This window comes from Daphnia magna, linkage group LG2, assembly GCF_020631705.1.
Source record: "Daphnia magna isolate NIES linkage group LG2, ASM2063170v1.1, whole genome shotgun sequence".
NCBI classification, from domain to species: Eukaryota; Metazoa; Arthropoda; class Branchiopoda; order Diplostraca; family Daphniidae; genus Daphnia; species Daphnia magna.
In genome coordinates this window covers 1,293,533-1,311,544 of record NC_059183.1, presented here as the reverse complement: position 1 = coordinate 1,311,544, position 18,012 = coordinate 1,293,533, and the positions used below count along the sequence as shown (strand labels likewise).

Genomic DNA, 18,012 nt, shown 5'->3' with positions numbered 1-18,012 from the left:
TCAGATGAAGCTGAAAAACGACATTCTCTAATAATGAAATCAACTCAAACGAACAAGAAAAGAGAAAACAAAAAAAATAATAAAAAAAAAAAAAACACGCTTATCGAAAAGCGTAAACTTTCTTTGCAAATTTGTTTTCCACAGTATTTGTTTCCCTACCCCGGGAGTTTACAGCGTAAAAATCCAACACAAATTATTAATTTTTATTTAAACAAAAGATTATAATTAAAGGACTCGGTTGCATCTTAATCCATTAAGGGGGACTTCTTTTGAACTATGCTTTCTTCAGTGGAGTCGTGAACTGCATTACTTTTCCTAAGTAGTTTTTGGTGGGATGAAGAGAGACGTTGAATACACAAATCGAGCTTTTCGCAATGTCCGGCAAAACACGCGTCACTCATGCGCAGCTTTTCACAATGTTGTTTCAGTTTTTCTACAACAATTGGTAAGGTATTCCTCCCATTTGACATGTCATCTACCGAGATTCTTTTGCTCTTTGAGTTATCTTCAGCCAGCTCTGCATCATCATATAGTTTTCGTTTGAACCCGGTCCTCATTCCGATTGTTTCGGATTCAGGTCCCGTCACAACTGAATCGACTTGATGGGTAGGAGTATGATAATTAGAAGATGCTTCTGCCAAAGGTGGTGTTACATCCCCTCGGTCAGTCAGCCAAGTTCTCTTTTCTCCACTCGACGATTCTTCAGATTTGGCATCCGTCGAAGTTGCAGTTCTATACGAAGTCGGTACACCATCTGAAGTCTGGGATTCGAGTTGGAACCTCTTGGCGCTTGCTAAACAGTCAGAACTGGAAGTTGAACTTGACAACTTACGGCATTTTCTCTTTAACCGAGTACTCCTTTTTTCTGCCACGGAATCTGGAGTAACTATTCGAGACTGACTGCGAAGACGGCGTGGAAAATCGTAATGTGATGAATTCAATTCGGCGTCATTGTCACCCTCATAACTCCATGAATCAGTCCTTTCCGTTTTCTTCCAGTTTGCTAGTCCCGTCAATTGTTTATAACGGGATCTAGTCTGGATCCTGTTGCAGCTTGAAGCGGTCGTAGAGCTTACAAAATCAGTGTCTGTTGTGTGGATGTAGGCTACAAAGGATTTTTGAACTTCACCAAGAGACGTAATGGCACCAGACTTGAATTCAGTTATATCGCCGTCCGGTTCTACCCATTCACTTGCCTTTTCTTTCGCAACAGTTTCTTGTTGGTCTTCTTCATGTAAAGATAGATTCGTGGTAGGTGGTACTGATTTACACCTAGTTAGCTCTCTGGAAGCAATCTTTAAATTTTCCTCTAATGCACCGTTTTCTATAAATTGCAGAAAACAATTTAACTTTTATTTTTTAAATTCAAGTTAAATGAAATACCATTTTCAATTGAAGAAGGGCTGTGGGGACGGCTATTATTGACCCATGACTGAACAGAGTTAACACGTTCTGACCCTTTCGGTAGGTTATAACTCGTTAGACTTCCGATTTCATCACGACGTACTAGACCCTGTGCGGGTTCCTCATCAGACGAGTTTGGGACTAAAACTTCTTCCTTCTCTGATCCGTCATCTGTATACAACGAGAGTTTAATAGAGCGCTCCATTCTTCGCTCAATAAAGGGAACAATATTCGATATTTCGGAAACGCTACTTGTTTCCTTTTTGCTATTACAATCGATCGACAAGTCGTCTTTCTCGGATTTAATAACAGGAAATCTTGTATCAGCAAACCAATGGGGCCCGAAAGCTTCCCCATTCGGTTTTCGTGGAACAGTTCTATTGATTAGAATCGCCTAGTAGACGTAAGTTACTGGATTAGGTTTATAGAAAATTAAGTTTATCACTTACAATACGTATCTAAGTGCATACCTCAAGTTGGCCGCCATTTTCAAGAACAATATGCGTTGGCATAAATGGATTTGTTAGAAAACAGGGAGGATAAAATTGATTGTCGTTGCTTGTAAATTTGGGATCGGGTGGTAGGGCGTACAGCGTAGCTTCTATAGAAGTGTCCATTGTGGCTTCTACTTGTTTGCTCTGTAATTTCGAGAATGCAAAATTTAAAAGCCCACGGGGTCGTTAACTAAAAAGCGAATAACCAACCTCTTTCCAGAATTTCAACGCCTTCTCCGTGACCTTCTTTCTTTGAACATCTTCTAACACATCTAATATTATTAACTCGTTAAGGAAGCCATTACTTAACCGGCCTCGCAAAAACTCAAACTGTTTGTCTAGCTTTGTTTTATTCTTTTGAATTTTCTCCAGTCTACTAAGTTTGATTTTTCGCATGAAGGAAATTAGTGACGGGAAATACTTTTTCATCATATCTCCGAATGTGTCCAATATTTCTTTCTCACGGTCAACTTGACCCAATTTTAATCGTAACTCTGAATAAAAAAATTTGATTTCCTCCATGAAAATGTCATCCTGGAAAATAATGAACATTTAAATTGTATGACTTAAGAAGTAACTTATTTGCACCACCTTTAGACCAAAAGAATTTTTTGTTTTTGTCCAAAGAGCCACATTCCAGCAAGGAAAAAATGCTTCTTTTGTCTGTAACTTCACTGCAGATGTACAATTTGCTGACCGCATCACATGGAACTGGAGATTGTAGAGATATTTAATGACTAAGATCAAAATGATTAAATATTATTAACGTACAACTGCCTTGCAGCATAGCTCAAGTTGGATACAATCAGCAGTTCTCATAACATGCTTTACATCCTTGATGTAGAGCTTAAAAGTACTAGTCAAACTTTCTCGTAAAGCATTTAACACTTTTGGAGTGATTTGGCTGCCTTTTCTACCCCACTCGTTCTTGATTTCTTGTAAGCAAAGAGCACTCAACCAACTATTTGGTATGTTGATTTCAGGAAAACCATAATTTATTTCTAAAAAAATTTAAATTATGATTTCACAAAACTCAAATGCAACATTATGCTATAAAAATACTACTTTTTAATACTTTGGTCATCCCATATTTGGTAGCATGTTCCCATATCCAAAATTCTACGGTATCCATTTCGATGTTTAAACCATGAACTACTGAGATAAGTGTGCTTTTTGCATTCGCCAGTAAAGGCAAGAACAGTGTTTACTGTGTGCCTACCAAAACTGTTTTCGCGTAATAAGAAAATCTCGCGGGACGGTGGGATGACGCTGACTGAAGGCCGGCCAGCCAACGTTTTTCGCTTGTTCGTCTGCATAGTTAGAGAGAGTCATATACCCCTGGTTCCTCCACTATGGCTATTTTCCCTCTCAGAAAAGGGGTACCCCTCTTGCGGGGAATACTATCATTTTAAAAAAACCAGTGTTTTGGGTCGAGGCATGGTCGAGGCATAAGAGTGATTTTCTGCCTGGATGGGAGTGCCGTCTGGCTACAAATGAGTTTCTGCTTCGAGTGAAACAACACACTCGCAAGAGGCGCTCTCACGGGTGGATAAACGGATGGATAGTTTGACGAAAATGAAAATCTACACCAAGAAACGTGAATGAACCATCCATGGGTCGCTATTTAGTTTTGAATACTTGCAGCCAGTACAAGCATAATGACAGAAACGCACAAAGGAGAGTTGTGTTACCAGTTGCGATCGATTATCGCATAAATTCGCCTTGTATACCGATATTCATACAGTCTTTTTGAAATAAAGGTACACAGTTTAACACGACACGCACAGACAAATTCGCTTGCAGACATAGATACAGACAGACCAGCAATCTCAGCAGTGCAACAAACGATGGAAGAGCCAAAATAAAATAGTGTTAGTGAGTGACCGAACAGATTGAAAGTCGCAGTTTGTGCATCAAAACAAAATTGTTTGAACATGGCGACCTTGTGATGGATGCGGGGGCACAGTCGGAATCAGACTAGCGAACGTCACGGGAGCCAGAGTATTAAACCTCAATTGATTACACCTTGTTAAGGCCATCAGGTTATTTCATTAAACATCCGCTTTTTATTTTATTCTAAAACTATGCTGGAGGGACTGTGTAGAGTTATGCGAATAACAATTTCATAAACGACCTAAGGTAACCACAAAAGTGAACGGTATTCGATGGTGGTGAATGGCTGGTGGACTAGAAGTAGAAAGAGAGAAAGAGAGGAATAACAATCGATAAACACAAACTCTACAAATTTTCATTCATCTATAAATCAATGGAGGCAAAGTGCAGGTATGACTTGAATTTCGAGACAACAATTTATTCGCCAACGTACTATTTTGTTTTGTTTAAACTTTGATTGAAGTCTGACTGAGAATGCGCATTACTCTATCCTTGAAGGCCTTGTTGCTTATCATCATTTCTTCGATAGCTGCCCAGCGTTCTTCCCAACATTCGTCCCACTCCATCGGCCATGCATTGCTACTGTTGCTTCCATTCGAGCTGAAATCGTCCAGTGCTGTGCTGCTTCCGAATACGTCCGCCTCTTCTGTAATAGGTTGCTGCAACAAGTTGGAAACTGACGGTCGCCTCATCTCTGCGTTGACGGCGTTCAGCGCGAATTTCAAATCAGCCAATTCCTTGAGCAGAGCTGGATCAAGTTTGCCGTCCGAATTCATCTTGCCCGCTTGTTCACTGATTCGACGTAATGTCTCGGCCAATGGACCAGTCAGTCCTTTAAATGATCATCGTGGAAGAGAGAATGATATTTCGTTGGATTGGTTTTTTAGTTGAACGCGATCATGATCATCTTAAGTTAAACAGTACAGATTAAAGCGGACGAAGGGTGAGGAACAATTTACCTTGCAGTCGATTGGTGAGCTCTTGCATCTTCTTCCAACTTTGTGCATACTGTCGCCGGATGAGTTCGATGATACTTGTTGTCAGTGCCAAACCAACAAGAATGTAAGCGATGGATACCAACATGTAGGCAGTTTGAGCTGCGACAGGAAATGGTTCCAAAACACATATAGCATTAGAAGTTATTCTTTGACGCTAGAGGAATTTCGGATTATCAACAATCAATCGAAAATCCTTGTATTTTGCTCATCTGTTGAAAATTGGTTGAGTTTCAATTCAATCAGTAGGCTGGTCATGATTTTTCAAATGTTTTCTTCAAAGAAGTTAACTTTATATGACAAAAATATAAATTATTTCATTTGTATAGTTTCGCCATGTCCTTCCAATCAGCCGTCTAGTATTTTTTCTAGAAAACTAGTCAGACCTTCAGGAACAACAAATATTTGTAGCCCATTAGCAAACATTATAGGTCTGTTGCATTCATCGTTTTTCCAAGACTCTGAGGCACAAAAATGATCTTAACTCAAAATGAGCTAAAAAAATCGATATCTCAGTAATTTTAATTCTTATTAATGCACAAGCACCCTGATAAATTATTGAATTCCTAGACGCGTTAGATCATGATAAGCAGAAAGGTTACAGATAACGAAGGGCCTAATGCCAATAAGTCTTCATGAAATAGGAAACGCGTGTGGACGGGCAACGGCAGAAATGCTGTCCAATCGTCCGTATAAACATTTACTTTGATGACACATCGTTTTCCGTCAAAGGAAAACGTATAAGAAAGTCAGGTATTGGGTTGATATCAGTAAGGTGCTCACGCCATAATTCAAGATATGAATGCCAGGTATAGATACTCAAGCATCACGTGAGGGCATTAATGTGTCAACGGAGAGTGCTGGAACACAACGAAGGTGCCGTGTTGATCAAAAGACGATTCACACGGCAAAAGGGAAACTATGCAATTGACAACACCCAACAAGATCATCATCCAGCAGATAGGACATCATCGACTGTATTAAAAGGTGATGTGATATATATATATACCGTGAAGGACTTGCGAAGGAGTGGCCAGCTGGTGAGAGACGCCATCAAAGCCCAAGCCTGAAGATATACAGTATATATTGTACATTTATAGTGAGAACATTCGAATCTTTTGAATGAATTATCAGAGCAGCAATGCTCTATAGGTCTCCATTGTTTGTTTTTTTTTCTTTTTGAAAAGCGTGCGCCTCACTTCAGCCAGAATTCTACAACAACAAAGCACGATGCGTGCACGCCTCCGTTGTTTTTGCCTTTTGATGATATGATAGCACTGACTACTGGTATATATCTGAACGATACTGGCGGTCGGTCAGTTAGAACGGCCAGCGGGATACTGGGTTGTTTAACGGAAGCGGAAGCGACAAAAACATTAGCATCGACCAAGAGCATCAAAAGACATTTCTGTTCCTGTGCAAGCGCAACGATGCAAAACTACGACGCGATTGTACGGCTACAGTAACGATAGCCTTTGTTTAAGAGTATAATGTAGCTTGACTATTATACTCGTCATTGTCATGCTTTATTTTTTTATTCGTAAACAGTCCTCCACGTTCTCCAGTATTCCTTTACTGGTCGATATACATTTTTTTTAAACAAAGAATAAAAAGACTATAAAAATTTAGTTGCAAAATAGCCTATACGAAAGGCCTTTTGCAATACAACCTGCATTTTTGCTTTATAAAATTATCGATCATTTTTTAAAAAATCCTATAAAAAAATTATTAAGATCCGCACTAGTTTGGGCATTACGGTATAAAAGTACATGCCACTATATTCTAGAAACTAAATAGAGCAATATAATTCACTCGGTAGCTTACGTGAGCAATATACACAGCCGTCAGACTGGCTTACACGATTGAAGAAAAATAAAGGCCATGTAATCAAGCCGTAACTCCGCGATTCATTATACGCGCATTTATGTCAGTACAATGCAGCGCAGGTGGCTCGCTAATCGCAAGCGTTAACACAATACGGTATCATATTTGCACATTGATAAATCATTAAAACGAATAACCATCGGTGTAGCGCTTGTATGCTTTAGAGACAGACCTACTGTATGGACTGCATACGATATGCGATTTAGGTAAAACACAACACACTGCTATAATAATAAACGACGTAATTTATGCGACATAAAACTATTGGCTATGCCATCGGAGAATATTGCGCTCCAACGTTAATCATGCGCCATCAATAAAAATGTTGTAAAGAAATTGACATAAACTTATTAAGTTATTATCCCTATACGCCCTCCACTCTACGATTAATCAAAGAAAGAAATCAAAATGTTTACCAACCTGGAACCAGATCGCCAAAGCCGATGGTGGTCATCGTGATGAAGCAGAAATAAAAGGACTCTAACCTCATAAGAAAAATCAAGAAATAAAAGTAAGAAAAAAGGAAAAAAAGAAACAGAGAATGCAGGCATTATCCATTTTCACCAGACATGGAAAACTAGGATTCCTTATGTCATTGCAGCTCACAAACTGATGTATAGTCGTGTCGCGTTGTATAGCCAACACTCTAAACATATCGTACGTGTATCGATCTAACAACACACTAGATAGCAAACTATTTATATGTGACAATTACGTTCAACAAGAAAAAGGATCAAAAGGTTTCGAGTATATAGGTGAAAAGGCCAGCTGCTGAATTGCTTATGTTCCTTTTTTATCGCACAATATACCTAGAAAATTCCAGTCTTCCCAGATCATAAAAATGCCACCTCCGATGGCGATGTAGACGATGAGAAGGGCCACCACCAGAACGACCGACAAGGATTTGCCGTATTTTTTGCCGAACGTCTGAGCAGCCTCCGATTTGGTCCAGGTAGATCGTTGGTTAATGTTACGGTAGACCGCGGCCACTGCCGATGCCATCAACATGCCCAGATCGGCGATGACCGTCAGTGTAAACGGGATGCCAATCAGCGCGAAGAAAATGCAAAAAATGCGCCCGTTTGTTGTTTGTGGCGCTATGTTCCCGTAACCTGTGAGTTGGATATATAAATCAAACTACGTCACACTTCGTCCTGATTTTTGCTATTCTTTACACACTGTACCAGTTCATACCAGTACATCCCTTCCAATGTTTATATTATACGTATAGACTACTACTCTAGTAGAATTGCAGCCATTTCACTACATCCGGAGCTCAGTGTGTGTGCGTATGTTCCAAAGCTGGTTACAAGCTACTGTTATACAAAGCGACAAATTAACGTAAACCTTTCACTTTGTTTCTCCTTTGTGTGGCTACGTCCCCCAAAAGGAGTCTTAAAATCCACTACAATCGACAATACATTTCAGAATGTTTCCAGTAGCAAGTACAGCGAGTACAACAAATTGGCAACATCCTATATTTACCTGTCGTTTAAGATCAATGCAATGTGAACCATTTATGAGTAACATTTACATCCGAAAATGGTAATGAAGAATTGGCATGCAAACCTTGTTCGGATTTGCATTCAACACGCAAAAGCGAGAACAATCCTCGAAGCTCTTTTTAGCTATCCAATTTGAAATCAGTTGCCGTTTACTTTAATCGACAGGTAAACGTGCAGGAAACTCACACCACCCGACGATCTACTTGCCGATGCTATTTGGCATTCTAGCACCAAACGATTTTGATCCACAGTGATGTTTTCAAGAAGATGTAGACGGGCAAAAGGGTTTAGAATTTAAACGGACGCTAAGCGTATTTATCCGGCATTGCAGATGGGGCTGTCATCATTCTTCCGCTTTTATCTCCTAAAATTGTAATCTCTGACTCTTTTCCTAATAATTTCCCACATTCTAACTGATTCAATTTCAACGCACTTCGCAATAACTGTATACCAATCAGCGATTTTCGGCTTCGCGATAAGTATTTTACGTTGCCACTGAAGTTCTTTCGTATACTTGATCGTGTGTTTACCATACTACATCACTGTCCAGGGAGAGATTATATTCCAGTTGCCTTGTAAGACACGCGAAGGAAGGGTTGACTGGAACGGGCGTGAACAGCATATGAGGCTACACCTCGCATGTTTCACGAGTCGTCAACATGTACCTTTTTTTTTTGTATGTCATTGTTGCGTGGGATCCCAAACTCCTGCGCTCGGTCGACCGTGTTGAAAAGATAGATCGTTGTTAGTTCGTGTTGATTTCGTTTTCTTTTGTCCAGCCTTTCGTTTGACCTCCGCATTCTCTCACTTATTTCTACTCCTTGTTCCATCAGTCTTGTGCAATTCAATTATAAAAATGACAATACAATCATATCGCAGTAAGTGGTGTCTGCCTCGTTATGAAATACTGATATAACGTAACGGCCACTGTTGGATAGCTCAGGTGAACATCGTTCGTCACGAAATTCATGAGCGAGTGTTGGACGGGATGATTCTATAATTGGAGCGCATCCGCAATCGCATAGTATTTTATATGTTATACTTATGACGCACGACACGCACTCGGAGGATCCGTTGAGCGAGCGTGACATTGACAATTACTGTTTAGGAAAAAATGCAGCAGAACCTTCTTTTTTGTTGCAAAGTTACATCACAGCTGTTTTAGGATAGCACATCTATTTTTGCCGCATCTACATAGGCTAATATTATGCAAGCACACATGTATAGCTTTCTAGAAGTCTTCCTAAGATACGTGAAAAACACAAAATCGTTCACGATTTCGAGTAGCAAATCAGCGGTATTTGGAAAAATGGAGCATAGAATCCGTCCGGATGTTTAAGGGCCTCACTTACCGATTGTGGTGAGAACTGTTGAAGCGAAGAACACCGACTGAGTGTAGGTCCAGTGGGCAGACGCTACTCCGGCTTGCAACGGTACCCTATTAGAAACGGCTTCCTGCGTTTTGATAAATCAAGTCAGATCAGCTTGTACAGCATTACAGGCCGTGTAAAAACTCTAAAGACGAGACTCAGCAAAGAAATCGAGTGGATACTAACCTGAAGTACATCTTCGTAGACACTCATTCGTTCTTCGAGTAAACTTTGATCGTACGTTGGATGGTCGTGAGCTTCTTTCCACATTTTGATCAGCTCTTCTCGCTGCGCCACTACACGGTTTTGCAGAATTGTAGATTGTTCCAGCTCGTGAGGTTGTTCCAGCCACTGAAAAACCTATGAACACGATTTGTGTATTGTTTTTTCAATTGTTTTTCCTATCATACACATTATTGTTCTCTTCGAACTTACTACACGAACATGATATACAATGACTTTAAGTCTCTAGATGTATGTATAATGTCATGTTACGCAGCACAAGTGTGCGTTATAATAAAACAAATGTCCTTTGCGTGAGCCCATTTTCAACAGCTATCTCGTGTCTTTAAGTGTTTACGTCGAACTAGGTACTAATCGATCTCGTGTCAATAATGAATTCCGTTCAGGAAATTGTGACGCAAACAATTTGTGTTAAGTTGAATTTCTTTTCAGATCGTCGATTTGCAACGTAGAGTCGCACGGTATCCTATGCAACCGTCATAGATTTTATGATTCCTCTTTGGGATGTGTAGCTATAGCTACTTGTGGCAGTTCTTTTTACATCCGCCACTCGATCCATGTTAAAGATCCATGCATCATCATATCGATCATGTCTTGCGAAAGCTTTGCAGAAAACATAACGATTTTACGCATCTGCGGATGAGCCTTAAACAGACGTCCATCATCCCACGCTGGTTGGCCCATTGAGTATAACATAAAAGCCGATTGCTGATAGTTCTGTTCCCATTCCTCAATCCATCATAACCGGTACATCTTTCAAAAATTGCGCGGTGCGTATTCGTGTTTACTTCTGCATCCGCTGCTTTGATCCCTTGGCGAAGATAATCGAAGTTGATCTACGAGTATAGGGTCTAAACATGAAGAAAGACACGTAGAAGGAAATACAAAAACAAAAAAAAAATAGACTGCTGCAATTTACGGGCTGATCTGCACTATAACGGACTCGCTATGCAGGTAAAATTCAAATTGGAGTTGTTTTTTTTTCTTTGCTCTACGTTCAGGTTGTTCATTTCTCCATGCTCAAACCCAGCACACTCTTATTTTTCTTCCTGTTTTCGTTGTGTTTGCTATAATCCGCCGCAATCAATTAAGTTGTTGTACGGCAACTTGTTGGCACCAATTTCCTTGTCCCCTTTTACTTAGAAAATCAATCGCATTTTAGATCTGGCTTTTTCACGAAAAGGCTCAGATCTGCTGATTTGGCAAGTCTGAAAATTTATATAGCAGCTCTAGTAAGATCTATTCATCATTTGAATAGATGTATAGTCAGTTGAAAATAACAATGGCCATGAAGTTTGAACACGAGCTATTTCCATCAATCACTTTATTTTTAATTACGGTGCTTTACTCCCCAATGTATGAGAACTGCACGTCAAGAAAACTCTTTATTTATGGCCGTCAACTTTGTATTCAGGTCCGTTTCGAGTTTTTACTGCCACCGACTATTTATCCATTGCCTTCTGTATTTGACCTAGATCCTGCAACTTGGTTTCGTAAACGATCTTAATGGGCATTAACTTCGGGGAAATTCAACATAGCAGTACATTTATAAATAGCCCTGGTCACGTGCTGAATGTCGTGTATTGAATGCCTACACGCACTCGAAATACTGAAAAACGTGGAGTTAAAAAATTCATTCAAACTTTTACAAGGCCCTAGAAGTGACAACAGTAAGGCAATGTGACCGCAAATTAAAATGCACATCCTTTTGGCGCGTCATTGGCTGCGGTTGCATATATATAGTATAGACTTTATGTTAAGAATGCAGCCAACACTCGGCTAACTCTGTACCGGGGATGCTTGTATTAGCTGGACACGTCTAGGTAACTACGATGAGAAAAAAGAGAGTGTTGAAAGGAAGAAGCGATAGCCAACCCGTAGCCAACAAAGTTTCTATTTGTTTAAGGTTTAAAAAAAATTTTTTAAAAAGAATGTTGAAGACGATGCTGTTCGTGATGTTACATTGTATCTTGTAACCAATATTTATGTAACGCGTTACTCGTATTGTGTTTGGTTTTGGGCCCTATGCAAAATGATGTGCAGTGACGAACGAAAGGATAGAATTTCTGTTAATATCCGTCCTGTATTTCCCACTGCACGTGTTACATCGCTCATTGACGAGAACATCATTGTCATCCCTTTTTTAATTTTTAAAAATATTTAACGATGTTAGTTTTTTCGGGCTGGCAATAAATTCATGGGACGACCGCATGCCTCAACGATCTCTGTGCACTGCGAATTCTATCAAAGAATCGGCTTTATCGTGATTTTGCCAGACTCTGACGTTTGCAGTTGTTTATTTAGAATATGACAACATGTTTGGGTACCGTAAGATTCCTATACTTTGTTTTCATTTCTCATCCCTTTTGTTTCATAGCCGCAAAGAGAAAGCAAAATGAACGCTGCGTGGCTGTGTATACCGAACGGATAAGATTACGCACACGTTAGGATCGCAGCCAATCCAATCAATTCAAATTATTTCGTTAGTCATCGTGCAGCTCATTTCGTTGTAAATTGTTTTTACTTGAGTAGAAACTGTCGCGAATGATTGTCGTAAAATCAGAGCTAAAACCCATAGCAATTCCGTTTCTATTCTTAGTCTATATATTGCACAATAGACTGTCGAGTGTTGCTGGGCATTATATGGGATAGAAAAAAGATATTTTCACATGCTCGTTTTTGCTGCAAGAGTGTGTGTGTGTGAGTAAGAAGTTGATGGAACGGGTTATTCAGAGCACATGCCACGCAGAGCCGTGGGATGGCAGTCGAAAGTGCCTTGTGTTTTGCCAACTGCTACCCGTTGTGCCATGTCAAATCAATAAGCCGTCGTTCGTTTTTCCCGCAAGTGTATGACTCTGTGTATATAAATATACAGTCACGAATGAGAGACCAACATTGACTCTTTTTCTTCTCACATTCATCAGCTTTATTTTTATTGCGTAAGGAAAGAAGCCCTTTTAGCTACAGAGAATGAAACTTCAATAATAACGCAGTTGTATAGTTAAAGAATGTTGAGCCGTGATTTTTGTCGTAGGGAGAATTCCGATCGTGCCCTAATTTCTAAATAGCTAAACAGCTTCCAAACGGTTGAATTACGACATACCCTATAGTCCATTCTTTTCTCTGTCACTTTCAATAGAACGATTCTATTTATATTACAAAACTATATACACATCTCCCTTGTGGAATATTTTCGATACAGTGTAACGGCAAAGACTGTGAGTTCTCTGTGATTTGCACGACAACTCCTGTTCACGAGTTCTTTCATCGGCTTATTTTCCAGTTGATTAGTGGCTCTAATTATTCCGCTGATGCTATAAGACTGCGGGTTGCTAAATGTGGTAATTCCATGTTCAGTGTCAATAACAGAAGGAAGTGATCTAAAGGGGATCTTCCAGGCTGAACGTGGTAGCAAATATTCAAAATATATCACACAAAAAAAAGAGTTTAAACGACTTGGCATGATTCCAATTGACGCTTGTTCTTCGTTCAGCCAAAAGTAATTGCGTTGATGTTTTGAATCCAAACAAGGGAAGGCATCACAGGTAGATTGATTAGTTATTCGAGCAAAAACAACATTCACTTATTTGCTTGGCTGTTAAAAAGCAAAAGCTGTAAAAACAGCCAATGTAATCTTTGCCTGACCAAAAGGTCTGATGATTACAATTGTGATTCTTTACTTATAATCTTGTGGGGAAAGTTTACACGTTATGGTGCTGCACAAGAGGGAAAATCCCAACCGTTTATCACTTTCCGCTATACGACAAAGATGACGACGTTGTATAGCTGTCAGCTCGTTCTCATAAATCAATAAAACTGATGAGGCGCTGAAAGAATTTCAAGCGAAATGTAAGAGGATAAGAAATGAAATGAACCCACGCAAGTAACCGAAATTAGTACAGAATGATCAAGAGTGCGATTAAATCGCACGGATAAAAGCATGTTATCCATCAGCAATTACTGAGGACGGCGCTAAGACAGTTATTCGCAGCCATTATTTTACGCCAGCTTAAGAATAACTGACATTTACAATCACGAGAAATCAAACGAATTGAGCGCCAAGTATATACGAATCGACCTATACTGCACTACTGTATTTCAGCTATTTTTCCTTTGTTCAAATATTCCCGGCTAAACAGGAAAAACGATCATGAGTGAAAACCTCATATCAAAATGAGGTGCCGTTGGATGTAAGTGGCTGCTAGAATTTTACTTTTCACTCATCAGAAAGTGTATTAAAATGATGTATTGTCGATCATCTAGTGAAGATTGGATCGATCGATACCTCAAATCCGCCACTCCCTGGTATTCGTTGAGAAAAAGAAACGACGGGAACCGGAGGCGGAAACAAAACATAATGAGAGGAACGGGTTCACGATGACGGCTCAAAAATGGAACTCAAATTTCTTTTACTCTTTTCTCTTCCCCCTTTATTATTTTATACTTTCTTTATCGCCCCCCTTTTTTTGTTGTTGTTGTGGTCCCATTTCAAAATAAAATTTCGAAAGAACTCGTTTAAAACGAATGCAACGCCAAGAAACACAAAAGGTAAGGAAAATGAGACTGTGCTGCCACTGGCATCAAGTGTAAAGGGCAACACGGTACCGCCCTTTGCTATAAACGTCTTGTCGAGAAAAATTTTATTTCGGAATAAGCTCCACATTGTCTACACGTCTCTTGTAACGCTCTCATTTATGTCGCCCGTCTGTTGCTCCAGTCTCCAATACAGCAGATTGAAGCCGTCAAAAACGTGCCATCCGACGCCGGATTTCGTCGCTCCGTTATCCGATATACTCGAACACCTAACGCAAACTTTCCTTGTTGGACCCTCTTTTGTGGGCCTCCTTTGGCGCACAAAGATGTAACACATACTGTAACGCGAGCTGGTCGAATGAATCCGTCTTTGATCGGCCGGCCTTTGACGGGCAATCACGCGATATGACCGAGCTTGTTTTATCATTTTATGGGAATGTGTACCGTATGGCCTTTGGAATCCGTATCGTATACCATCTAAAGCGGCAAAAAGATCAAGAATAAACGCCAGGATGGTCGACTTTGATGGTAAAAATCTAAGGCATCGTGTGCCACTGGTATAAGTTTATACAGAGAAAGGTACACGGTCCATTAAATTTAGATTGCTCGTATTATTGCCTATATACTGCGTACAGGTCGCAAAAGTGTTGAACGAATAGCATCAGCGTCAATATTTGTTGCTTTTTCGTCGTTGGGTGCGGTTCGTCTTGTAATCACAGCAATTGATTTTATTATCGTCGTATACCCATGATTTTTTATATCAAAATACCCAATTATTAGGTTTGCAATAGCCCTTTACATTCCAATTCATAAAAGATAAAGTTATTTGATTTGATGGGTTCAATAATTTTACAAAAGGGTATTAGAAAACTAATGGTTTTTTACGTCTGCCTACGAAACGCAGACTATCCTTTCAATTTTCATTCGCCATTTTTTCAGGCAATATCAAAGTATACAAATTGATATCGGTTGTAAGGATGTCCATCAGAGACTCTTTGCCCACCCTTTTCTCGTCTGCGAGTGATTAATCTCTTTCGATGCGTCAAGACTAACGATTCCATCAAAAGCGGCAAAGGGGTGGATGGATGAAGAACCGTGTATTACTAACTCGCTCGTTTGTGGAAAATATGTGTCTACCATGCATTGCTGGCATTGTGGCATCTTAAATTATACACCCAATGATAGCGATGAATCGATAAGGATCATTTCTAGTGAGCGCTTTCATCGATTCTTTAGTCCTGATGTGTCGAAATCTGCAAAATCAACTGACTCCATTTTCCTTCGAATGTGACCTCACTTGTTTTACTGTTGAATTTGGACACATTTTCTTTTTCTTTTTCCAAATACGGTTGACTGAATAATTAATTGTCTCTGGAATGTCCCTTCTTTTTGGCTCTTCTCCCAAAATCCTTGACTGTATCCTCCTTTAACTCCAACTAGCTGAAAATGGATGATACTCTTGATCCCGCGTTTGCTCTTTTGTTCGTCCTTTTTTTGTCTCCATTGACTTCATTCAAAAACATGTAGAGTAAGAATATTGGTAAACTTTAAGAGCTCCACTAATATTTGGCGCGTACTCCCAGATCGACTTGTCACCGAAAACCAGAAGGATGACGAGGTATTTTTCTGAATTTGTTTCGCTCGAACGGAACGTTGATTGTTTTTGCCTCAAGTTACGGGAAACGTATACGTAAAAAGAAAGAAAATCATTCATCTACAAGCGCCCTCATCCATCAAGTTTTGACTTATTTCCAAATATTCGCGCCAAATATAAATAGAATGGGAAGCTAACAAACGCTAGACTATAATAGAGTCGCGATATATAGTGCAAACGTATAGGCTATAATCTTTTTAGCTCACACACTCGTAAATGAAATCGTGACATTGATGTTTTGTTGGTTGTTTTCTTGAACCCAACCTTCCAGAAAAGGTATAAGAACGGCTAGTAATGCCCTTGATTCTCAAGCAGCCCCACCCTTATTTCATTACATATATAGTTTAGTCTACTACGAATTATTAGTGCACCAACAATGGAAATGGTTGACCCCATACGGATGGACACTCAAGTCGTAGACACTGAAATTTATCACGATATAAGGCTCGTAACGCTCACATATACTTAGCCAATATTTACCTTTGGTATATTAATCTATAATTACTTTTGCGCTGGCTGTTCTTGATGTGTTTTGTTTTGGCGTGGAATGACTCCGCCATACAGGTAAATATACGTTTTAATCGTATAACATAAAACTGATGAATACTTGAAATACTCTTTGTTTTGTTTTTAGAACAATATATAGACAACGGGTGGGGACTATGTTTTTCTATTCCTCATTCCGTCGCTGACGAAAGCCCAGCGTGCGCTATAAATGCGTGCGCGTTCGCGGGCAATAGAAAAAGAACCACCGAACAGAGACGATGTCGTCATAGACGATGAAAATCGCTTGCCGACAATATATAAATGAACATCTCCTTCGGTTACGTAGCCTAAACTCGATATTTTTTCTATTTACGCTATGGTCTAAAGCTTCAAACGGTCAACAGTATAGACAAAACTAGAGAAACTGCCAGACGGCTATAGCCTACGTGTCTGCTTGATTCCGGGAAATACGGCGGTTACCATGCTACCACTGCCTTTTTGTGTGCGTGTGTGTGTGTGTGTGTGTGTGTGTGTGGCCATTTACGTACCGATGCACCAGCGGCCGTGTAGAGACATAAGAGAACAACGAGTCCCGCATGAGCTAATCCTTTGCGTAATCGTGGATTAGAGCTCAGGTAACGCCAGCAGACTCCCCCGCACCTGCTGCTTCTGGTGCCTTTTGCAGTACCGTTGACCGATGGTGTTCCAATCATGGCGATTGTTACACCTCCATCACCTGCACTGCCCATCATGGAAAGTCTTTCAGCACCCCTGAGGCTTGTAGGACTACCGGGCTGACTCACAGTCGAGTTCAAACGTAGAAATGTGTTACCAGCAGAGCTCATCTCGTTATCGTTGATTGGTGACACACCTTTTTCCTTTCGTGTTGATTGAACTGATTAGCGAACAATATCACACTGTACGATCCAAATGTGGAGCACTTGGAAGATGCTGAATATTTCTTATAATCGGCTCATTGTGTTTAATTTAGTAAAAACTCGCGCAGGTTGAACCCTTGTTTAAATTAGGGACACACAAAAACACCTGCATGAAAGCTAATCGGTTTTTGAATGATGAGTTTGGCTTGAAAGCGGTAAGGATGATCCTCTCCATGCCGGTGCCCGTGCGAGACTGACCAGACCGACGATGTGGACGACTCTAGAAATAGCTACGAAACGACAGGGTTGCACACAACGACGAGCACAATGCGACGGGCGGGACTGTTGGAGCCATCGCGGCGAATCCATACAGAATAGACACAGCGTATACGTTCCTGGTGGTTGACTTTTGGATATACTCGTAGTATATGTACTGCCATAGTGCATAGTACTGTAACTTTAGTCGAGAGCGATGGCATGTCGGCGCAGGCATCACCCGCTGCTCGTCTGCATTATCCCGAAACCTATAGGAGTGAACGACTGTAGCGGCCGATGCAGCGGAACGGGATCGCACGGCCTGGGTATACAGGAAAACCAGCAAGGCTAAAGCACCTGGACTTCTATAGAAGTAGCATAGAATGTTTCGGCAAGAGAGTTAACGAATGTAAATGTG

General features: G+C 40.2%; 2 protein-coding genes across 6 annotated transcripts; both read right to left on the bottom strand.

Annotated features, from left to right (window-relative positions):
* Window positions 1-182: 182 nt before the first annotated feature.
* LOC116916212 lies at window positions 183-3,278 on the bottom strand. 4 transcript variants are annotated; one of them, XM_032921427.2, is made up of 8 exons: window positions 2,974-3,278; window positions 2,670-2,899; window positions 2,490-2,609; window positions 2,109-2,432; window positions 1,875-2,042; window positions 1,657-1,798; window positions 1,384-1,575; window positions 183-1,324 (listed from the first exon to the last, which is right to left on the bottom strand). In XM_032921427.2, the coding sequence occupies exons 1-8, from the start codon at window positions 3,212-3,214 to the stop codon at window positions 246-248; spliced, it is 2,496 nt and encodes an 831-aa protein (XP_032777318.2). In that variant the 5' UTR covers window positions 3,215-3,278; the 3' UTR covers window positions 183-245. The 4 variants fall into 4 exon arrangements, with proteins under 4 accessions (XP_032777318.2, XP_032777319.2, XP_032777317.2 ...); XM_032921428.2 differs by having other exon boundaries at window positions 1,678-1,798; window positions 2,974-3,277; XM_032921426.2 differs by having other exon boundaries at window positions 1,384-1,798.
* Window positions 3,279-3,585: 307 nt separating this feature from the next.
* Window positions 3,586-17,610, bottom strand: LOC116916214 (TWiK family of potassium channels protein 7). 2 transcript variants are annotated; one of them, XM_032921431.2, is made up of 8 exons: window positions 17,010-17,610; window positions 9,732-9,905; window positions 9,528-9,630; window positions 7,480-7,782; window positions 7,091-7,150; window positions 5,796-5,852; window positions 4,751-4,888; window positions 3,586-4,623 (listed from the first exon to the last, which is right to left on the bottom strand). In XM_032921431.2, the coding sequence occupies exons 1-8, from the start codon at window positions 17,304-17,306 to the stop codon at window positions 4,238-4,240; spliced, it is 1,518 nt and encodes a 505-aa protein (XP_032777322.2). In that variant the 5' UTR covers window positions 17,307-17,610; the 3' UTR covers window positions 3,586-4,237. The 2 variants fall into 2 exon arrangements, with proteins under 2 accessions (XP_032777322.2, XP_032777323.2); XM_032921432.2 differs by lacking the exon at window positions 5,796-5,852.
* Between the last annotated feature and the right edge of the window lie 402 nt (window positions 17,611-18,012).

Excerpts from the sequence above, each read along its gene's own strand:
- LOC116916214 (XM_032921431.2), bottom strand. The coding sequence starts at position 17,306 with ATGAGCTCTGCTGGTAACACATTTCTACGTTTGAACTCGACTGTGAGT. Across the intron at positions 7,151-7,479 it reads GGAAGACTGGAATTTTCTAG|AGTCCTTTTATTTCTGCTTC; the intron begins GTATATTGTGCG and ends TTATGAGGTTAG. Across the intron at positions 4,889-5,795 it reads TCCTTCGCAAGTCCTTCACG|CTCAAACTGCCTACATGTTG; the intron begins GTATATATATAT and ends TTCCTGTCGCAG.
- LOC116916212 (XM_032921426.2), bottom strand. The coding sequence starts at position 3,214 with ATGCAGACGAACAAGCGAAAAACGTTGGCTGGCCGGCCTTCAGTCAGC. Across the intron at positions 2,900-2,973 it reads CCAAATATGGGATGACCAAA|AAATAAATTATGGTTTTCCT; the intron begins GTATTAAAAAGT and ends AAATTTTTTTAG. Across the intron at positions 2,610-2,669 it reads AGCTATGCTGCAAGGCAGTT|TTCCATGTGATGCGGTCAGC; the intron begins GTACGTTAATAA and ends TACAATCTCCAG.